A 14,522-nucleotide genomic window follows, 5' to 3' on the forward strand; every position below is an offset into this window, starting at 1 on the left:
CCCACCAGCAACACCGCAAGTTCTACTTTCTCTGCTGCATCCTTGTCAACATTTGAAAGCCTTTTCTGTTTTAGTCATTCTGATGGGACTATTCAGATCTCCTTGTGGTTTTGATTTGCATTTTCCTAGTGCAAAACTCCTTTCCAAAATGTTAATTGGCTATATGGATATTTTCTTTTGAAAAGTGCATATTCATATCTTTTACTCATTAAAAAAATGCTTTTCAGTAGATAGCCAACTTTACCTATACCCTCCACTTAGGACAGCACCTAGTTTTGTTTTAACACCCAGTCCTCTGCACTTGAGCAAAAGGACCCTGGGTTCCTTTTGTCAGGTAGAGCAGTGGTCAGTCCCCAACCGTTTTTGGGCCACGGACCAGTTTAATGTCAGAAAATATTTTCACAGACCAGCCTTTAGAGTGGGACGGATAAATGTATCACGTGACTGAGACAAGTGACAAGAGTGAGTCTTAGACGGATGTAACAGAGGGAATCTGGTCATTTTTTAAAAACAAAACATCGTTCAGACTTAAATATAAATAAAATGGAAATAATGTAAGTTATTTATTCTTTCTCTGCTGACCAGTACCAAATGGCCCACGGACCAGTACCAGTCCACGGCCTGGGGGTTGGGGACCACTGAGGTAGAGGACTGTGACCCCCCCCCCCCATGTGTTAAGACTTCATGTCAGGATTAATGTAGAATTTTATTACAGGTCTTTTCTATAGCTATTCAGATGATCATGTGATTTTTTTTCCATTTTTATCATGTGGTAACTTGTATTAATTTTTGAATCTTTGCAAATACTTTATCATTTGAATGATCTTTTTTTTTTTTTTTTTGTATTTTTTGTATTTTTTTTTTTATTAAGCTGGAAACGGGGAGAGACAGTCAGACAGACTCCCGCATGCGCCTGACTGGGATCCACCCGGCACGCCCACCAAGGGCAACGCTCTGCCCACCAGGGGGCGATGCTCTGCCCCTCCGGGACGTCGCTCTGCCGCCTGGGGCAGAGGCCAAGGAGCCATCCCCAGCGCCTGGGCCATCTTTGCTCCAATGGAGCCTTGGCTGCGGGAGGGGAAGAGAGAGACAGAGAGGAAGAGGGGGGGGGTGGAGAAGCAAATGGGTGCTTCTCCTATGTGCCTTGGCCAGGAATCGAACCCGGGTCCCCCGCACGCCAGGCCAACGCTCTACCGCTGAGCCAGCCGGCCAGGGCCTGAATGATCTTTTTGATATATCATTAGATCAGATTCACCAGCTGGGCCAGGAATTTCCTTGGTGGACAGGTGTTTATTACAGTTTGAGTGTTTTGCTAATATGTTCCATTCTTCTCCCAGTTCTGTGGTGGTGGGTGCAGGTAGTGACTGGCTGTATCCTGATATCCCAAGCACACTATGAGATGAGATGGAATGTCTAGGGTCTGTGCGATTCCATCTTTCAGCAGTCTTTCCTCATTCTAGCAGTATTGTTCATGGCTCAGGTTCTGCCTGGTGGCACTTCTTTGTACGCCAGGTGCCCTTGGAGCTGACAGTATGTTCTGGCAGAGATTTCCTTGGTCACCTGAGGGTATCTCTCATTAACTGCTAAGGTTGGTGTATGTTGTGGCTGACTGATCAAGCTGCAGGAACACCTGGGCTGGAGGAGGATGGAATTCAGTGGTGCTCAGTGCTGGGAAGTAGCTCACCCTGGGAGTACCCCCAGCTAAGATGGTGCTGTCCACTGAGGAGTTGGATCCAGGGTGTCCAGCTGCTGCACCCAGCAGAGTACAGGCTCCAGTCTCTACACAATGCTCATTTTGCTAGTGTGCATGAGAGCGTGCACGCTTGCACACACACTTCACATTTTGGGATCAGGCTGTACTACCTTTACCTCCCCTAGGGCTCTGTACACTGCCATTTCTACATGTGACCTTACCTCATGTGGTATATAGCACTGCACAGTTAGTGGCCGAATTTACCTTCCAAGTACACACTGTGATCTCTATTTATTATTTTGAGGTGGGCACTGTTTTCCATTCTACAGATGATGATGACGTTGAGGCAGACACAGTGCTAGACTTGCCCAAGCTTGGCCAGCTGATCAGGATAGGGTTGGAATTTAGGCTTGTTAGTCCTTACCCTGCAGGACATACCAGCCCTGATACTAGAACAAGGAAAGGAGTGATAAGGACATGTCCCTCCTGCTCTCCAGCTAGCTCTTGCTTTGGGGTGGCATATCTGCATTTGGATTTGCAGCTGTGCGCTTTGCTCTGGTAGGACTGATCCTTGCTCTGCAGAATCTGTCCTAAAGACAGTTTCGCAGTTTCACAAACCTGTGGTGGCACCAGAGGCAGCATGAGCAGTGGGGTTGTGTGATACCATGTGGGGCTATGCAGGGATGTCAGACATTGGAGGAGGAAAATCTCCCATTCGTGGGAAGGGGTGGGGGAATGTATCCTCTCAGAGGATGGATACACTCCTGGATGGTGGGAAGCCCAGGTGGGTGGGGCAGCTGAGCCTCTTTATTCTACAGGGAGAGTTTATGTTGGAAATCAGGGCCCCACCTTTTTACATACCTTTTTAAGGCTCTTGTACATCATTATTAGATCTTTGCCCTGGGAAAAGGGGTTTGGGGCAACTGTGCCTTCTCTATGTTCTACTTTCTTCATACTTATGAGAGTATTTGTTAGCTACAATTTTTCAAGACTCTTCTGGGTTCAGAATGAGAAGTGGAGCCATGTGGGATCATGGACAGAGCTCAGCTACAGCTCTGGTCTGTGGGAGACCTCGTCGGTGAGCATGGCTCTCTGGCCTCTGGAGGAAGATGTAGGAAGCCACCTGATCCTGGTGGGTAGGAGGGACTGTTAATTGCCCAAATAAGAGATTTGCTTCAACTGGCACATAAATGAAATCATAGTAGATGTGAGGATTTTTAGACTTTAATTTGGGAATGATGTCTGAAAGTGTCACTTTCTTTTCTAGGATAAAGATAAAGTTTCTCTAACCAAGACCCCAAAGCTGGACCGCAGTGATGGAGGGAAGGAGGTGAGAGAGAGAGCAACCAAACGGAAGCTGCCCTTCACTGTGGGGGCCAATGGAGAGCAGAAGGACTCGGACACAGGTACCAGGAGCCCGGCGCTGCCTCTGCCCCTCCTGCTGTCTCCTGTCCCCTTGCTCCCTCCTGACTGCCTCCAGGTCATCCTCACCTGGACCCTTCCCACATCATACCTGCCAGACTTTTCTCTTCCACAGAGAGTGTCCTTGACCCCCATTCTCAGGGGTCTGCTGACCTTGGACCCCACCTGGGAGGTGGCCCCAGACCCATTCGAGGAGTACTGCTGTGAGCAAGGCCTCACAGACCCTTCTCTTTACTTGATGTTCAGGGCTAGTTGGAGATGGTAGGAAAGATTAACATGCGGAGAGTTCACATAAGTATGCAAAGTAGAAATGCTTCTTTGCCCCCAGCATGCCCAGGGGACCTACCAGTGTGTGTCCAGCTATGAGGCTTTTAGGCATGCCATGCTCTTTTTAGTTCCTGAAAGTTTTTCATTGGAGAATAAACATTTTTCCCTCAGGGCTACAAAAGCACATAAATTAAGCCCAATTAGTTGAAATAAAAGCCAAAGGGGCTGCTTAAAGCAGGACCCATTATAGTCTTCCTGTGAGTTTAGGTCAGCCTTGGGTGTGAGTATGTGTGAGTGTACACATATATGTGTGCATTTGCATGGGAGTGCGTGCCTTCACACAAGTGTGTGTGTGTGTGTGTGTGTGTTTGTGTGTGTGTGTTGCATTGTGCAAGCATGTCTTTGTGCCTTCGAGTTTATGCATGTAAGGAATTAATAATACTTGGTGTATGTACTTTCAAGTTGGTTCCATCTTGAGCTGTTCACTGGGACATGTAATGCATCCAGGCAGTAACCCGGCCTCTCTCCTGCCAGCCCATAGTCTGTTCCTCTTCATCCTGGTGCCCAGGGGCCTTCCCTGCCTGCTGGGTCATTTAAATGTTCTGTAGACTTGTAGGCTGGACTGGCCAGGGCTGAGACTGTATAGAGCATTCAGAGGGCCATGGAGCCTGAGTGAACCCACAGAGCTGTGAGGTTGACCCTGGTTTTCCATTAGTGCAGCCATAGGACAAGGAGCAGAAACTCTGCAAGGATGGGGCATGGGTGGGGGCTTCCTGAATGTGGGGATATATGTTAGGTACTGAAACAAGAAAAACATGTAAGAAAATTGGGAGGAAATGTAAGAGGGAGCAGCCTGGAAAAATTGTCTGTGTCACAACTTTTATTCCTGAGGTTGCAGGTCTCTTATTCACATCTTCTTATGCAGGTATTTCTCAAGGAACCATGCTCACAGTAGCTGGGTAGAGACTTTGGTTAGTTAAAAGCCAATGGAATGGGTTTGGTTTTGGGGCTGGATATGAGTAAAGCAGTTTGGGTTCTTTGAGGTCCTTCATGAAGGTTAGACTGAGCTCATGGCTCCTGTCACCAAGCAGGCACATTAGAGATGGCAAGGGGTAGATCTGTAAGGGAAGGGGCCAGTACTCCATGGATCAGTAGAGCAGTGGGTGGGTGTGGGTACATGTGGAAATGGGGCTCCCATCAGAACAGAGGGACTCACATGGATTTTGTGACTCTGGCTTTAGATCCAGAGGTGATCAGAACAGGCCTGGATATCCTCCTGTTTTTGGTGCCCATACCAGTTCTAGTTGTGGAGGGTGTGCTACTCTCGCTGTTGTTTATTGGCTGTCTGGATGCTGGGGGTCTAGAGATTTGCGTCAGACCTCTGGGACAGTCCTGTGAGTCCCAGGAGCCCTTTCAGAGTCAAGGAGGCAGTGTTAAAGCTTCCATTTCCTGAGAGAATGTGTTGCCTGAGCAGAGGTGATACAGCTGCATTCCTGTAGAGCAGGCCTAGGGGCATATGTTCTTGGCTGTCCACCCTCTGGTTGGTGGGTTTCTTTGGAGGGCTCATTTCATCATTTTTTTATTGAACTTCTTGGGGTGACATTGATTTAATAAAATTATATAGGTTTTAAGGACCCTTTTTTATTTTTTCAATATCCTTCAATTCTAAATGATAGCTTTGCTGGATAGAGTACTCTTGGTGGTAGGTCCTTGCTTTTTATCACTTTTAATATTTTTTGCTACTTCTTCTGTCTTGCAAAGTTTCTGTTGAGAAATCAGCTGACAGTCTTATGGAAGCTTTCTTGTAGGTAACCAACTGCTTTTTTCTTAGCACTTTTAAAAATTGTCTCTTTAGCTTGACTGGTAGTGGCACAGTGGATAGAACATCGATCTGGGATGCTGAGGTCCCAGGTTCGAACCTTGAGGTTGCTGGCTTGAGTGCGATCTCACTTGCTTCAGCTTGGGTTCACCGGCTTGAGCCGAAAGGTCATTTCTTGGGCAAGGGGTCACTGGATCGGCTCCCTCCCACCCCAATCAGAGCATGTATGAGAACCAATCAGTGAACAACTAAAATGTCATAACTACAAATTGATGCTTTTCATCCGTCTCCTTTCCTCTCTCTCTCTTTCTTAAAAAATAAATAATTTTGGGGGGAGGTTGTTTCTTTGTCTTTTAATCTTTTGCATTTTAATTATGATGTGTCTTGGTATGGGCCTCTTTGGGTTCTTCTATCTTGTTGGGGATTTTCTGTGCTTTCTAGACTTGTATGTCTATTTCCTTCACCCAGTTAGGGAAGTTATCTGTCATTATTTTTTCAAATAGGTTTTCAATTTCTTGTTTTCTCTCTTCTCCTTCTGGAAACCTCATGATAATGTTGGTGTGCTTGAAGTTGTCCTAGAGGCTCCTCACACTGTCTTCATTTTTTTAGATTCTTTTTTTCTTTTTGCTGTTCTGATTGGTGGTTTTGGATTCCTTATATTTCAAACCCCTCGGCTTTACATTTCGGCTTACATTCTCAGCTTCATCTGCTCTGCTGTGATTCCCTATAAATTATTTTTAATTTGATTTAGTATATTCTTCATTTCTGACTGGTTCTTTGGTTCTTTTTTATGGTTTCTATGTCCTTTTTCAAGCTGCTGAAGTTCTCACTAAGTTCCTTGAGCATCCTTATAACCATTGTTTTGAACTTTGTATCTCATAGTTTGTTTGCCTCCATTTCTTTTTCTGGAGATTCTCCTATTCTTTCTTTTGAGACCTGTTTATCTCCACATTTTGGCTGCTTTCCTTTTTGTTTCTATATATTAGTTAGAGCTGCTAAGTTTTCTGGACTTTGAAGAGTGGCCTTGTGTAGTAGGTGTCCTATAAGGCCCAGTGGCACAGGCTCCTCATTCACTGGAGCTGAGTGCTCTAGGTATGCCCCTGTGTCCACTGTGTGCACTGTTCTGTTGTAGTCAAGCCTTGATTACTGTTGGCCTCAATGAAAGGAATTGGCCCCAAGTCCAGTCAGCTGCAAGGACCAGCTGCATCTACAGCAGAGGAACTGTGTGCAGTAGTCAACCTTATGGAGCAGGACTTGTTTCAGTGGGGCTTTGGTGCTCACCGAGTTCACCCTTGAGTGTTTTGCTCATGGAGGTGGTAGGGTTGTAATTTGTTGTGGTCTGAAGCTGTCCAGCAAGTGCACTGGCTCTGGTGCCTCCTGGGAGATCAAGGTCAGCCACCACCTGTGCCTTGCCTGGAGCCACCAGGCACAAGCTACAGAGCCATCTGCAGGTGGCTGGTTACTTGCACTGGGCTTACAGGTGCCCAGGAGAAGCTAAATTCTGAACCAAGGCCAACTGCTGCTAATGCCAGGCCTGGGGCCACTTAGCGAGAGGTATAGGGTACACAGAAGCCAGAAGCTGTTTGTTTGAGAGATTTTAGGAAAGTCCAAAGCATGAGGCAAGAGAGACCATTTGTATGGGAAAGCCACTGGAAATGTCTTGGATGGGCCTGCAAATTGGATGAGACGGGAGAACAGTGTGAGCCAGGTTGATTGAGGCTAAGATATGGTGCGTGCCTATTGGGTCTGTGGAGGGGTCTCAGAAAAGAAACAATGGCATCTACCAGCACTTTTGTCTGGCAGAAAGCTGTACCCCCATCTTCAGCATAATGCCAGACAGTTCAACCCCCCTTCCCCATATGTCCCTGTTTCTTTTCAAACAGTTGCCCCAGTGCTGGAGCTCAGAGGGAGTGAGTCTGAGTAAGTATTTAAGAGGAACAGCCCTCCATCTGCATTAGCCACAATCCCTGCTGGTTTTTACAGCCAAAAGTTATGGGGACTTCTCTTCCTGGCTCTGGAGCCCTGGTTTGGGAGGCCTGGTGTGGGGTTTAGACCCCTCGCTCCTCATGGGCCTCCTCAGCCAAGATATCCTAATTTGTATGTGCCACATGCGTGTGTGAGACCAGCCCATTTCACGTCTCTGCCCTTCCTACCAGTCTCAATGTGGCTACTTTTTTTAAATCCCTACTTGTAGGATTTCTGTTCACCTAGATTTCAGTTGATGTGGTTGTGGGAGGATACGAGTGTTTTGTATACTTATGCCACCATCTTGATCAAAAGAGTGAGCTATTTATCTTGATGGTGGCTTCTCAGGTTTGTGTGCTCTACCAGACCTCACAGATCTTCTCGAGAGGTGTCCACACTGGCTCTTTAGGGTGTCCAGAACATGCTCGGGGTACTGGTGGGGGGGGGTGCTCCTGTTTACTCTTTGTGAGTCAGTACCCAGATAAGGATAGGGAGGAAATCACGGTAAGGTGGGAAAAAGTGAAGAACATTTAGAAAATAAAATATTTCAAGCAAGGACTGTGTTGAAAAATCTAAATATGTGAAATAGAGTATTTGCCTTTCTACATTTATTTTCCTTTGGGGGACTGATTTTAATAACTTTCTTGTACATCTGCTCTGTTAATATGACAAAACCAGATTTCCCAGTGAGCTGATTCTAGTACATGGTCATGTTAGGTATTGATTGTATTCCCAGCCTCTAAAACTAGCTGATCTTTGTGCACTACTCACAGCAGTTGGAGGCCCTCTTTCTGGGCCCTGCTGGCCCTGCAGGCCATGATTAGTTACCTGTTTTTTTCTACTTGCATTTCCTGGCAAGTAAGATACTGAACTGGGCATTCACTTCACACGAACTGGGAGCATTTTTTGCTCAGAAATGAGATGAGATGCTGTGAGGCCATTTTTCTGAGAGGCACACGCCTCTGGCAGGTGCTGTCTTCCTCTGCCCTACCACCAGGCTGTGCCTCTACCTGTCAGGAGGAGGGAGAAGCCACATGGGAGAAATATTAACTCTGATAAGTGACTGAGAAAGAGGCTGGTCCCTTTGATCTGAGGGAGGATCCTCAGGAACGACAGAGCTGGAGGAGCACTAGGTACCAGCCTGCCCTACATCCTGCTTCTGCATGTTTTTCCAGTGCCCTCTTCTGGGAAGATGTGGTCTGGCACTTCTTACTAGGGAAGTGGAAGGCTCTGGAAGTTGGGCTCTGATTGGCAAACAGTGAGTTTCCTTGGCTCTTAGTGGAGTCAGTCTCCTGAGCCACCCCCAGAGACCACCGAGCTACCTTAGAACTTTCTTCTGTTTCCTAGACCAGGGGTCCCCAAACTTTTTACACAGGAGGCCAGTTCACTGTCCCTCAGACCGTTGGAGGTCCGGACTATAAAAAAAACTATGAACAAATCCCTATGCACACTGCACATATCTTATTTTAAAGTAAAAAAACAAAACGGGAACAAATACAATATTTAAAATAAAGAACAAGTAAATTTAAATCAAACTGACCAGTATTTCAATGGGAACTATGCTCCTCTCACTGACCACCAATGAAAGAGGTGCCCTTTCCGGAAGTGTGGTGGGGTCCGGATAAATGGCCTCAGGGGGCCGCATGCGGCCACGGGCCGTAGTTTGGGGACCCTCTCCTAGACTCTCAGGAGTTGCTGCATGTGACCCAGCCCACGGGAGGCCTGACTCTGTAGCGCTTAGTCAGGGCTGGGGGCAGCCTGCCAAGAACAACACTCATCTGTGGTGGAAGCTGTAAATACTCTGCCTATCCAAGCCCAATCAAAGCAAATTCACCCTGAGGTGGTTTGTCATTTTAGCTGTCCACATAGCACCCTGGACAGCTCATGTCCAGGTGAATATGAATGTGTGTCAGGAACTACTTTTATGTCCTTCCTGCAGCTCTGGCCAGAGTGTACTTCTGAGCCAAGTCTGTGTTAGGACTGCACATACGCTACACATGCTGTTTCTTGGCCTCTTCAGCTTAGGGAAACAGGTCTGACTGTCTAGAAAAAACAAGCAGTCTACTCCAACCGGACAGCCTTTCCAGTCAGGTTGTCTAAGGAGGCTCAGCTTATCCAAATACCCTGCTGCTAACTTGCTGCTGGTTTTGGTGTAAAGCATTTTACCACTTACAGTGTTCAGGATGAAATTATATGATGTTTGGTACTTGCTTTAAATTATACTATTCTGTGTACTTTGTATATGTTTAAATTTTCCCACAGCTTGAAAAATTATAAATAAGTATTTAAGTTGGTTTAGAGGATTACCTACCCTCTTCAGGCTTCCTACATAAGCTCTTTGATCCATTACAGTTTTTCATTCCTTAGTCTGAACATTAGTGTACTCCTTCCTCCCTAGCACCACAGGGGTGCCATGCTTGTCACTGGAGGCCACGTGGGCTCCCCCTCAAGAGCTTTTCTACCAGAAGCATCAAGAGCTGGCAGATGTCTATTCTAAACACCTGAGTGTATCTTTGGGAAGAGGAAAAATTAGTTTTCTTATTTTGATTTTACCTTGTGAATAAGACACATCTCTGGAATTTCGGATATTTATTCAGCAGTGCTGAAATGTGAATGGTTCATTCTGTGTTTTAGGTTCGAGGACACGTATCTATTTACTGAAATCATAATCACCCTGGTTCTGTAAGATGGGAAAGTACTGGCTGGTTTGACTTCTTGGGGTATATTTTCCCTATTTGTGAAAAGAAGATATTATCTATGTCTCTGCCATCTGCAGAACTTCTTGAAACTCAGTGCTGAGTGCTGGAGGTGACTTGTGGATGATGAGGAAGGGGTTTCTGCTTGCTCACTGAGTTAGACTGTGCCAGAGGGAGAGTAGGATGATGACATTGCTATGAAACCTCTGGCTGAAAAGGGCACATACTACCCACAGTGTGACCATAGGAGCTCTCAGGACTCGGCTGATACATTATGACAAGACTCCCAAAGCTAGAACGACTGGGATAGGATGGTTTAGCCCCATGCAGAAGGAAGCCCTGCCTCAATTTGCACTGAGCACCTGATCACCTCCTGTCTCAAAGTGGAGTCAAGAACGGCAAGGCTGGGCCATTTCTCTGGCTGTCTTCTTGTACGATATGGGTAGACTTAGGTTAGGCCGTGTCTGACCCGCCACTGCCATGGGATAAAGATAAATTCTGTCACGCATAATAGAGTTGGGATGTTGATGTTGGTCAGCAGCCCGCAGGGCTATAGGGCAGATGGTGAAGGGAGCCCAGCACTTGCCCCTCCCATAATGTTCAGGGTTTGAGGGTGAAAACTCGGATTATCTGAGGAACCACATTTGGTCATTCATAAAGAAGCACATCCAAGTAAAATATTTTCAAATAATTAATTCCTCTGGTCAAGCTATTTCCCAATCATTATTACTTTCTAAACTTGAACTGCTTCTTCTTATACAAAGAGAAGTTTGGACTGGGAAAGGAAGGTTCTTTTTATTTTTATTAAAAAAAATTTTTTTTATTTACTTATTTTACAGAGGAGAGGAAGGGAAGTAGAGAGGGAGGGGGGTAGGTGCAGGAAGTATCAACTCCCATATGTGCTTTGACCAAGCAAGCCTGGGGTTTTGAACCGGTGACCTCAGCATTCCAGGTCGACACTTTATCCACTGCGCTACCACAGGTCAGGCCTTCTTTTTATTTAAAAATCTCTATTTTCCTAAGTTGTAGAAAAGGTGTGATCTTACAGGATTCCACTGCCTCTCTTAGGGCCCCTTACAGATGCACTCCAGCAGGTAACCAGGCCCATGTTGTTAACGTAGCATAAGTTAGTTGGGTCCCATGACCACTTCAGCTTTAACGATATGCTAGGAAGACTTCATGTAGTCCTACTCATAACCGTAACTGATTACAGTGACAGGCTGCAAAGTCAAGTCAGCTTCTAGTCCTTCAAACAGAGTCACAGGACTGATTACATCCCTGGTATTATGCGACCACCTAGGAGTATTTTGACCAGGGAAGACCATAGTGGGGAGGGTACAAGAAGGGTATAGGAGCCTGTCCAGGATACATCCTAGTGAGACACTATGGGACTTTGAGTATATTTCTTAACTTCTCTGTGCTGTTCAGTGTTTTCATCTGCAAATCTAAATCACAAGTAGTTTGTGTTTCTGACCTATGAAGTTGTGTGGGGGGAGGGTGCTTGCAGACAGCTCTCTGGAGGATTCTGGATCAGGACGTGTACCCTCCACCAGTGCTGTTCCCAGGCTTGCCATCAAAGACCTTTGTGGGCCTAACCGGGCGGTGGCGCAGTGGATAGAGCGTCGAACTGGTATGCAGAGGACCCAGATTCGAGACTCTGAGGTCGCCAGTTCGAGTGCGGGCTCATCTGGTTAGAGCAAAGCTCACCAGCTTGGACCCAAGGTCGCTGGCTTGAGCAAGGGGGTTACTTGGTCTGCTGAAGGCCCGCGGTCAAGGCACATATGAGAAAGCAATCAATGAACAACTAAGGTGTCTCAATGAAAAACTGATTATTGATGCTTCTCATCTCTCTTTGTTCCTGCCTGTCCCTATCTGTCCCTCTTTCTGAGTCTCTCTCTCTCTCTCTCTTTAAAAAAAAAAAAAGACTTTTGTGGGCAGTCCCATGGACTAGCAGGATTGATGACATGGTTCAGGTGTGCTTGCAGGTTTGAATTATGGCTTTTTTTTTTTTTTTTTTTTCATTCTCAGCATACTTTGATATAGTAAAAGTGAGAAGCAGTGGTTGGAAGACTGTGGTCTGGGCCCTTTATACTGACATCACTTTTGTATATTCAGGCTTCCTGGTCATGATAAGCCCTCATTGAATTCCCATGAGTGGACTCAGGTGCTCTCTTCTTGGAAGGAGGAGATTAAGACCAGAGAAGAATGGACCTGCTGGTTCACACAGTGCCCCTATTTTATAAATAATGAATGATGATAATTTCTAAAAAAAAGGAATGTTGATATAAATCAGAAAATTGGAAGGAGAATCCAGGCTGCAGCTTAAATATTGAATCCATAACTGCAGCTTAAATATTGATGCCCTACCATGCTGATTAAGCAGAACAGTCTTCTGCTTGGGTCCTTGTGTCTTCCATCTTGCTTCATTTGAAGAACTAGAATGTAATTCTTAGATAAACATGACAATGCCTCTTGCAACTCATGACTTTTTAAAAATTTTACTCATTAAGATTTGGATTATCTGTTTAGTGTGTAGACTTTCCATGAGTCAGGCTTCTTGGTCTGAGGTACTTTATTTCATGACTCTGAACATCAAGGTTAGGCTACATATTTTATGCAGAAGGTGTGCTCTCGACACCAAGTGAGACATAAGGAAGCTGTTAGGATAGCAACTTCCCTAGTACCCTACCACATACCACCTACTGCAGACTTACCTGAGTTTTATCTGACATTACAATGAATTTTGTGATTTCACAATAGTACCTCTAAATACTCTCCATGGAGTACAGTCAAGATGGTATCGACAACTTAGGATTTTATGGTGGTCATAGAAGTTATGGATTTCCCTTTTGGCAGTATGGTGGACTGTGTCTCTTGGAAAAACCCTTTGCTAGAAAACCTAGGAATTAGAGATGGTGAGTGAGGAACTGGATAAATGAGTGTCTGAAGTCCCTAGTGGCTGAGAACAGTGAGAGTTGGGATGCATCTCTGCCCTGACCACAGGCCATATGTCTACTGTGGCAGCAGTGGATAGACCAGAGGCCTTGCAAGGTCTGGCCAATAAGAGGCCACACCTGTGGACAGTTCAGGTCTGACACCATTCCTCAGCTAAGGCACTTGTCTCTTCTAATTGGTGTATGGACAGAGTAAGAGGCTTTAAGAAGTCTCCTCAGAGATGAACCCATCTTGCCCTCTCTGTAGGTCTGTTACTTGGATGTGTGTTGCTTATGCCATTGGAAATATCTTGTGTTCTCTCCAGTCCCAGACCAGAGATAGGCGTTCATGCAGCTTCCTGGGCCCCACAGTTCAGGAAAACATGAGTTCCTGGTCAGAACTACAGACCATGATGAAGAAACCCTTCCTGAGAGATGTTCAGCCCCAGGGACTAAGCCTTTGGGTGACTAGAAAATGTAATAAGAGAAAATTGAAAACAGCAAGGAACAAGATACTGCCAAAAAAGATCATGTAGATTACACACACACACACACACACACACACACGAGAGGAGGGGAGGTAGTAAGACAGACTCCCACATGCACCCTGACTGACTGGGATCTACCTGATAACCCCTGTCTGGGGCCGATGCTCAAATCTGAGCTATTTTTAGAGCCTGAAGCTGATGCTCGGACCAACTAGCTATCCTCAGTGCCTGGGGCCAAAGCTCAAACCAGTTAAGCCTCTGGCTGTGAGAGGAGAAGAGGGAGAGAAGGAGGAGAAGGAGGGGCAGAGAAGTAGATGTTCACTTCTCCTGTGTGCCCTGACCGGTAATTGAACCTGGGATGTCCATACGCTGGGCCGACGCTCTCTCTACTTCGCTAACCAGCCAGGGCCTAGATAATTAAAAAATATAAAATGGAACTTATGGAAATAAAAATTATCACTAAAATTAAAAGTTCATTGGGCAGCCTGACTAGTAGTGGTACAGTGGATAGAGCGTCAACCTTTGGTGCTGAAGTCTCAGGTTCGAAACACCAAGGTTGCCAGCTTGAGCGTGGGATCATCAACATGATCTCAAGGTCACCAGCTTGAGCCCAAAGGTGCTGAGAGAAGACCCGAGTACTTCTCCTATATAGGAAAACGGAAGTCAAGTTTAGGAGTGTAGTGCATTAAGAGCAGGAGAAAGGTTGTACATGGTAAATATTTTGTGATGAAATTACAGAAAAAAAATATTAAAAGTGGCCGAGAAGAGGAGACACAGCCTACAGATAGCAAGCCAACCTCCCAGTAATATTGTGGAAACAGAAACCTGGCACCACCCTGCAGAATTGGACACTCCTGATGGTTCTAATGGAGAAACCTTCCCCTATCAGTGGTTGGCAAACTCATTAGTCAACAGAGCCAAATATCAGTACGACTGAAATTTCTTTTGAGAGCCAAATTTTTTTAAACTTAAACTATATAGGTAGTTACATTGTTATTAACTTAATTATGGTACTCCTAAGCTGGCCTTTGCTAAACACTCAAGGGGCCAAAGAGCTGCATATGGCTCGCAAGTCACGGTTTGCCAACCAAGGCCCTAAGATGCTCACTTTGTGTCTTTGCTGCCAGAATTCACTGTAACTCAGACAAGTCTTTTCTCCAGTGTATGCTTCTGAGTTCTGTTGGGGAGTGAAACCCAGTTGTAGAAAGTGGACTGGACGCTGACTCTTGCACACAAACG

General features: G+C 45.8%; 1 protein-coding gene across 7 annotated transcripts in view; it reads left to right on the top strand.

The window, feature by feature from the left end:
• Nucleotides 1-14,522, top strand: part of ANKRD11 (ankyrin repeat domain containing 11) — a 258,434-nt gene that overhangs the window by 215,781 nt on the left and 28,131 nt on the right. For all 7 annotated transcript variants that reach the window (XM_066349656.1, XM_066349657.1, XM_066349661.1 and 4 more), the window contains one exon: nucleotides 2,961-3,099. In XM_066349656.1, coding sequence (XP_066205753.1) covers nucleotides 2,961-3,099 — 139 coding nt within the window. The remainder of the gene's footprint in view (nucleotides 1-2,960; nucleotides 3,100-14,522) is intronic.

Source organism: Saccopteryx leptura, chromosome 9 (genome assembly GCF_036850995.1).
Source record: "Saccopteryx leptura isolate mSacLep1 chromosome 9, mSacLep1_pri_phased_curated, whole genome shotgun sequence".
Classification (NCBI taxonomy): domain Eukaryota; kingdom Metazoa; phylum Chordata; class Mammalia; order Chiroptera; family Emballonuridae; genus Saccopteryx; species Saccopteryx leptura.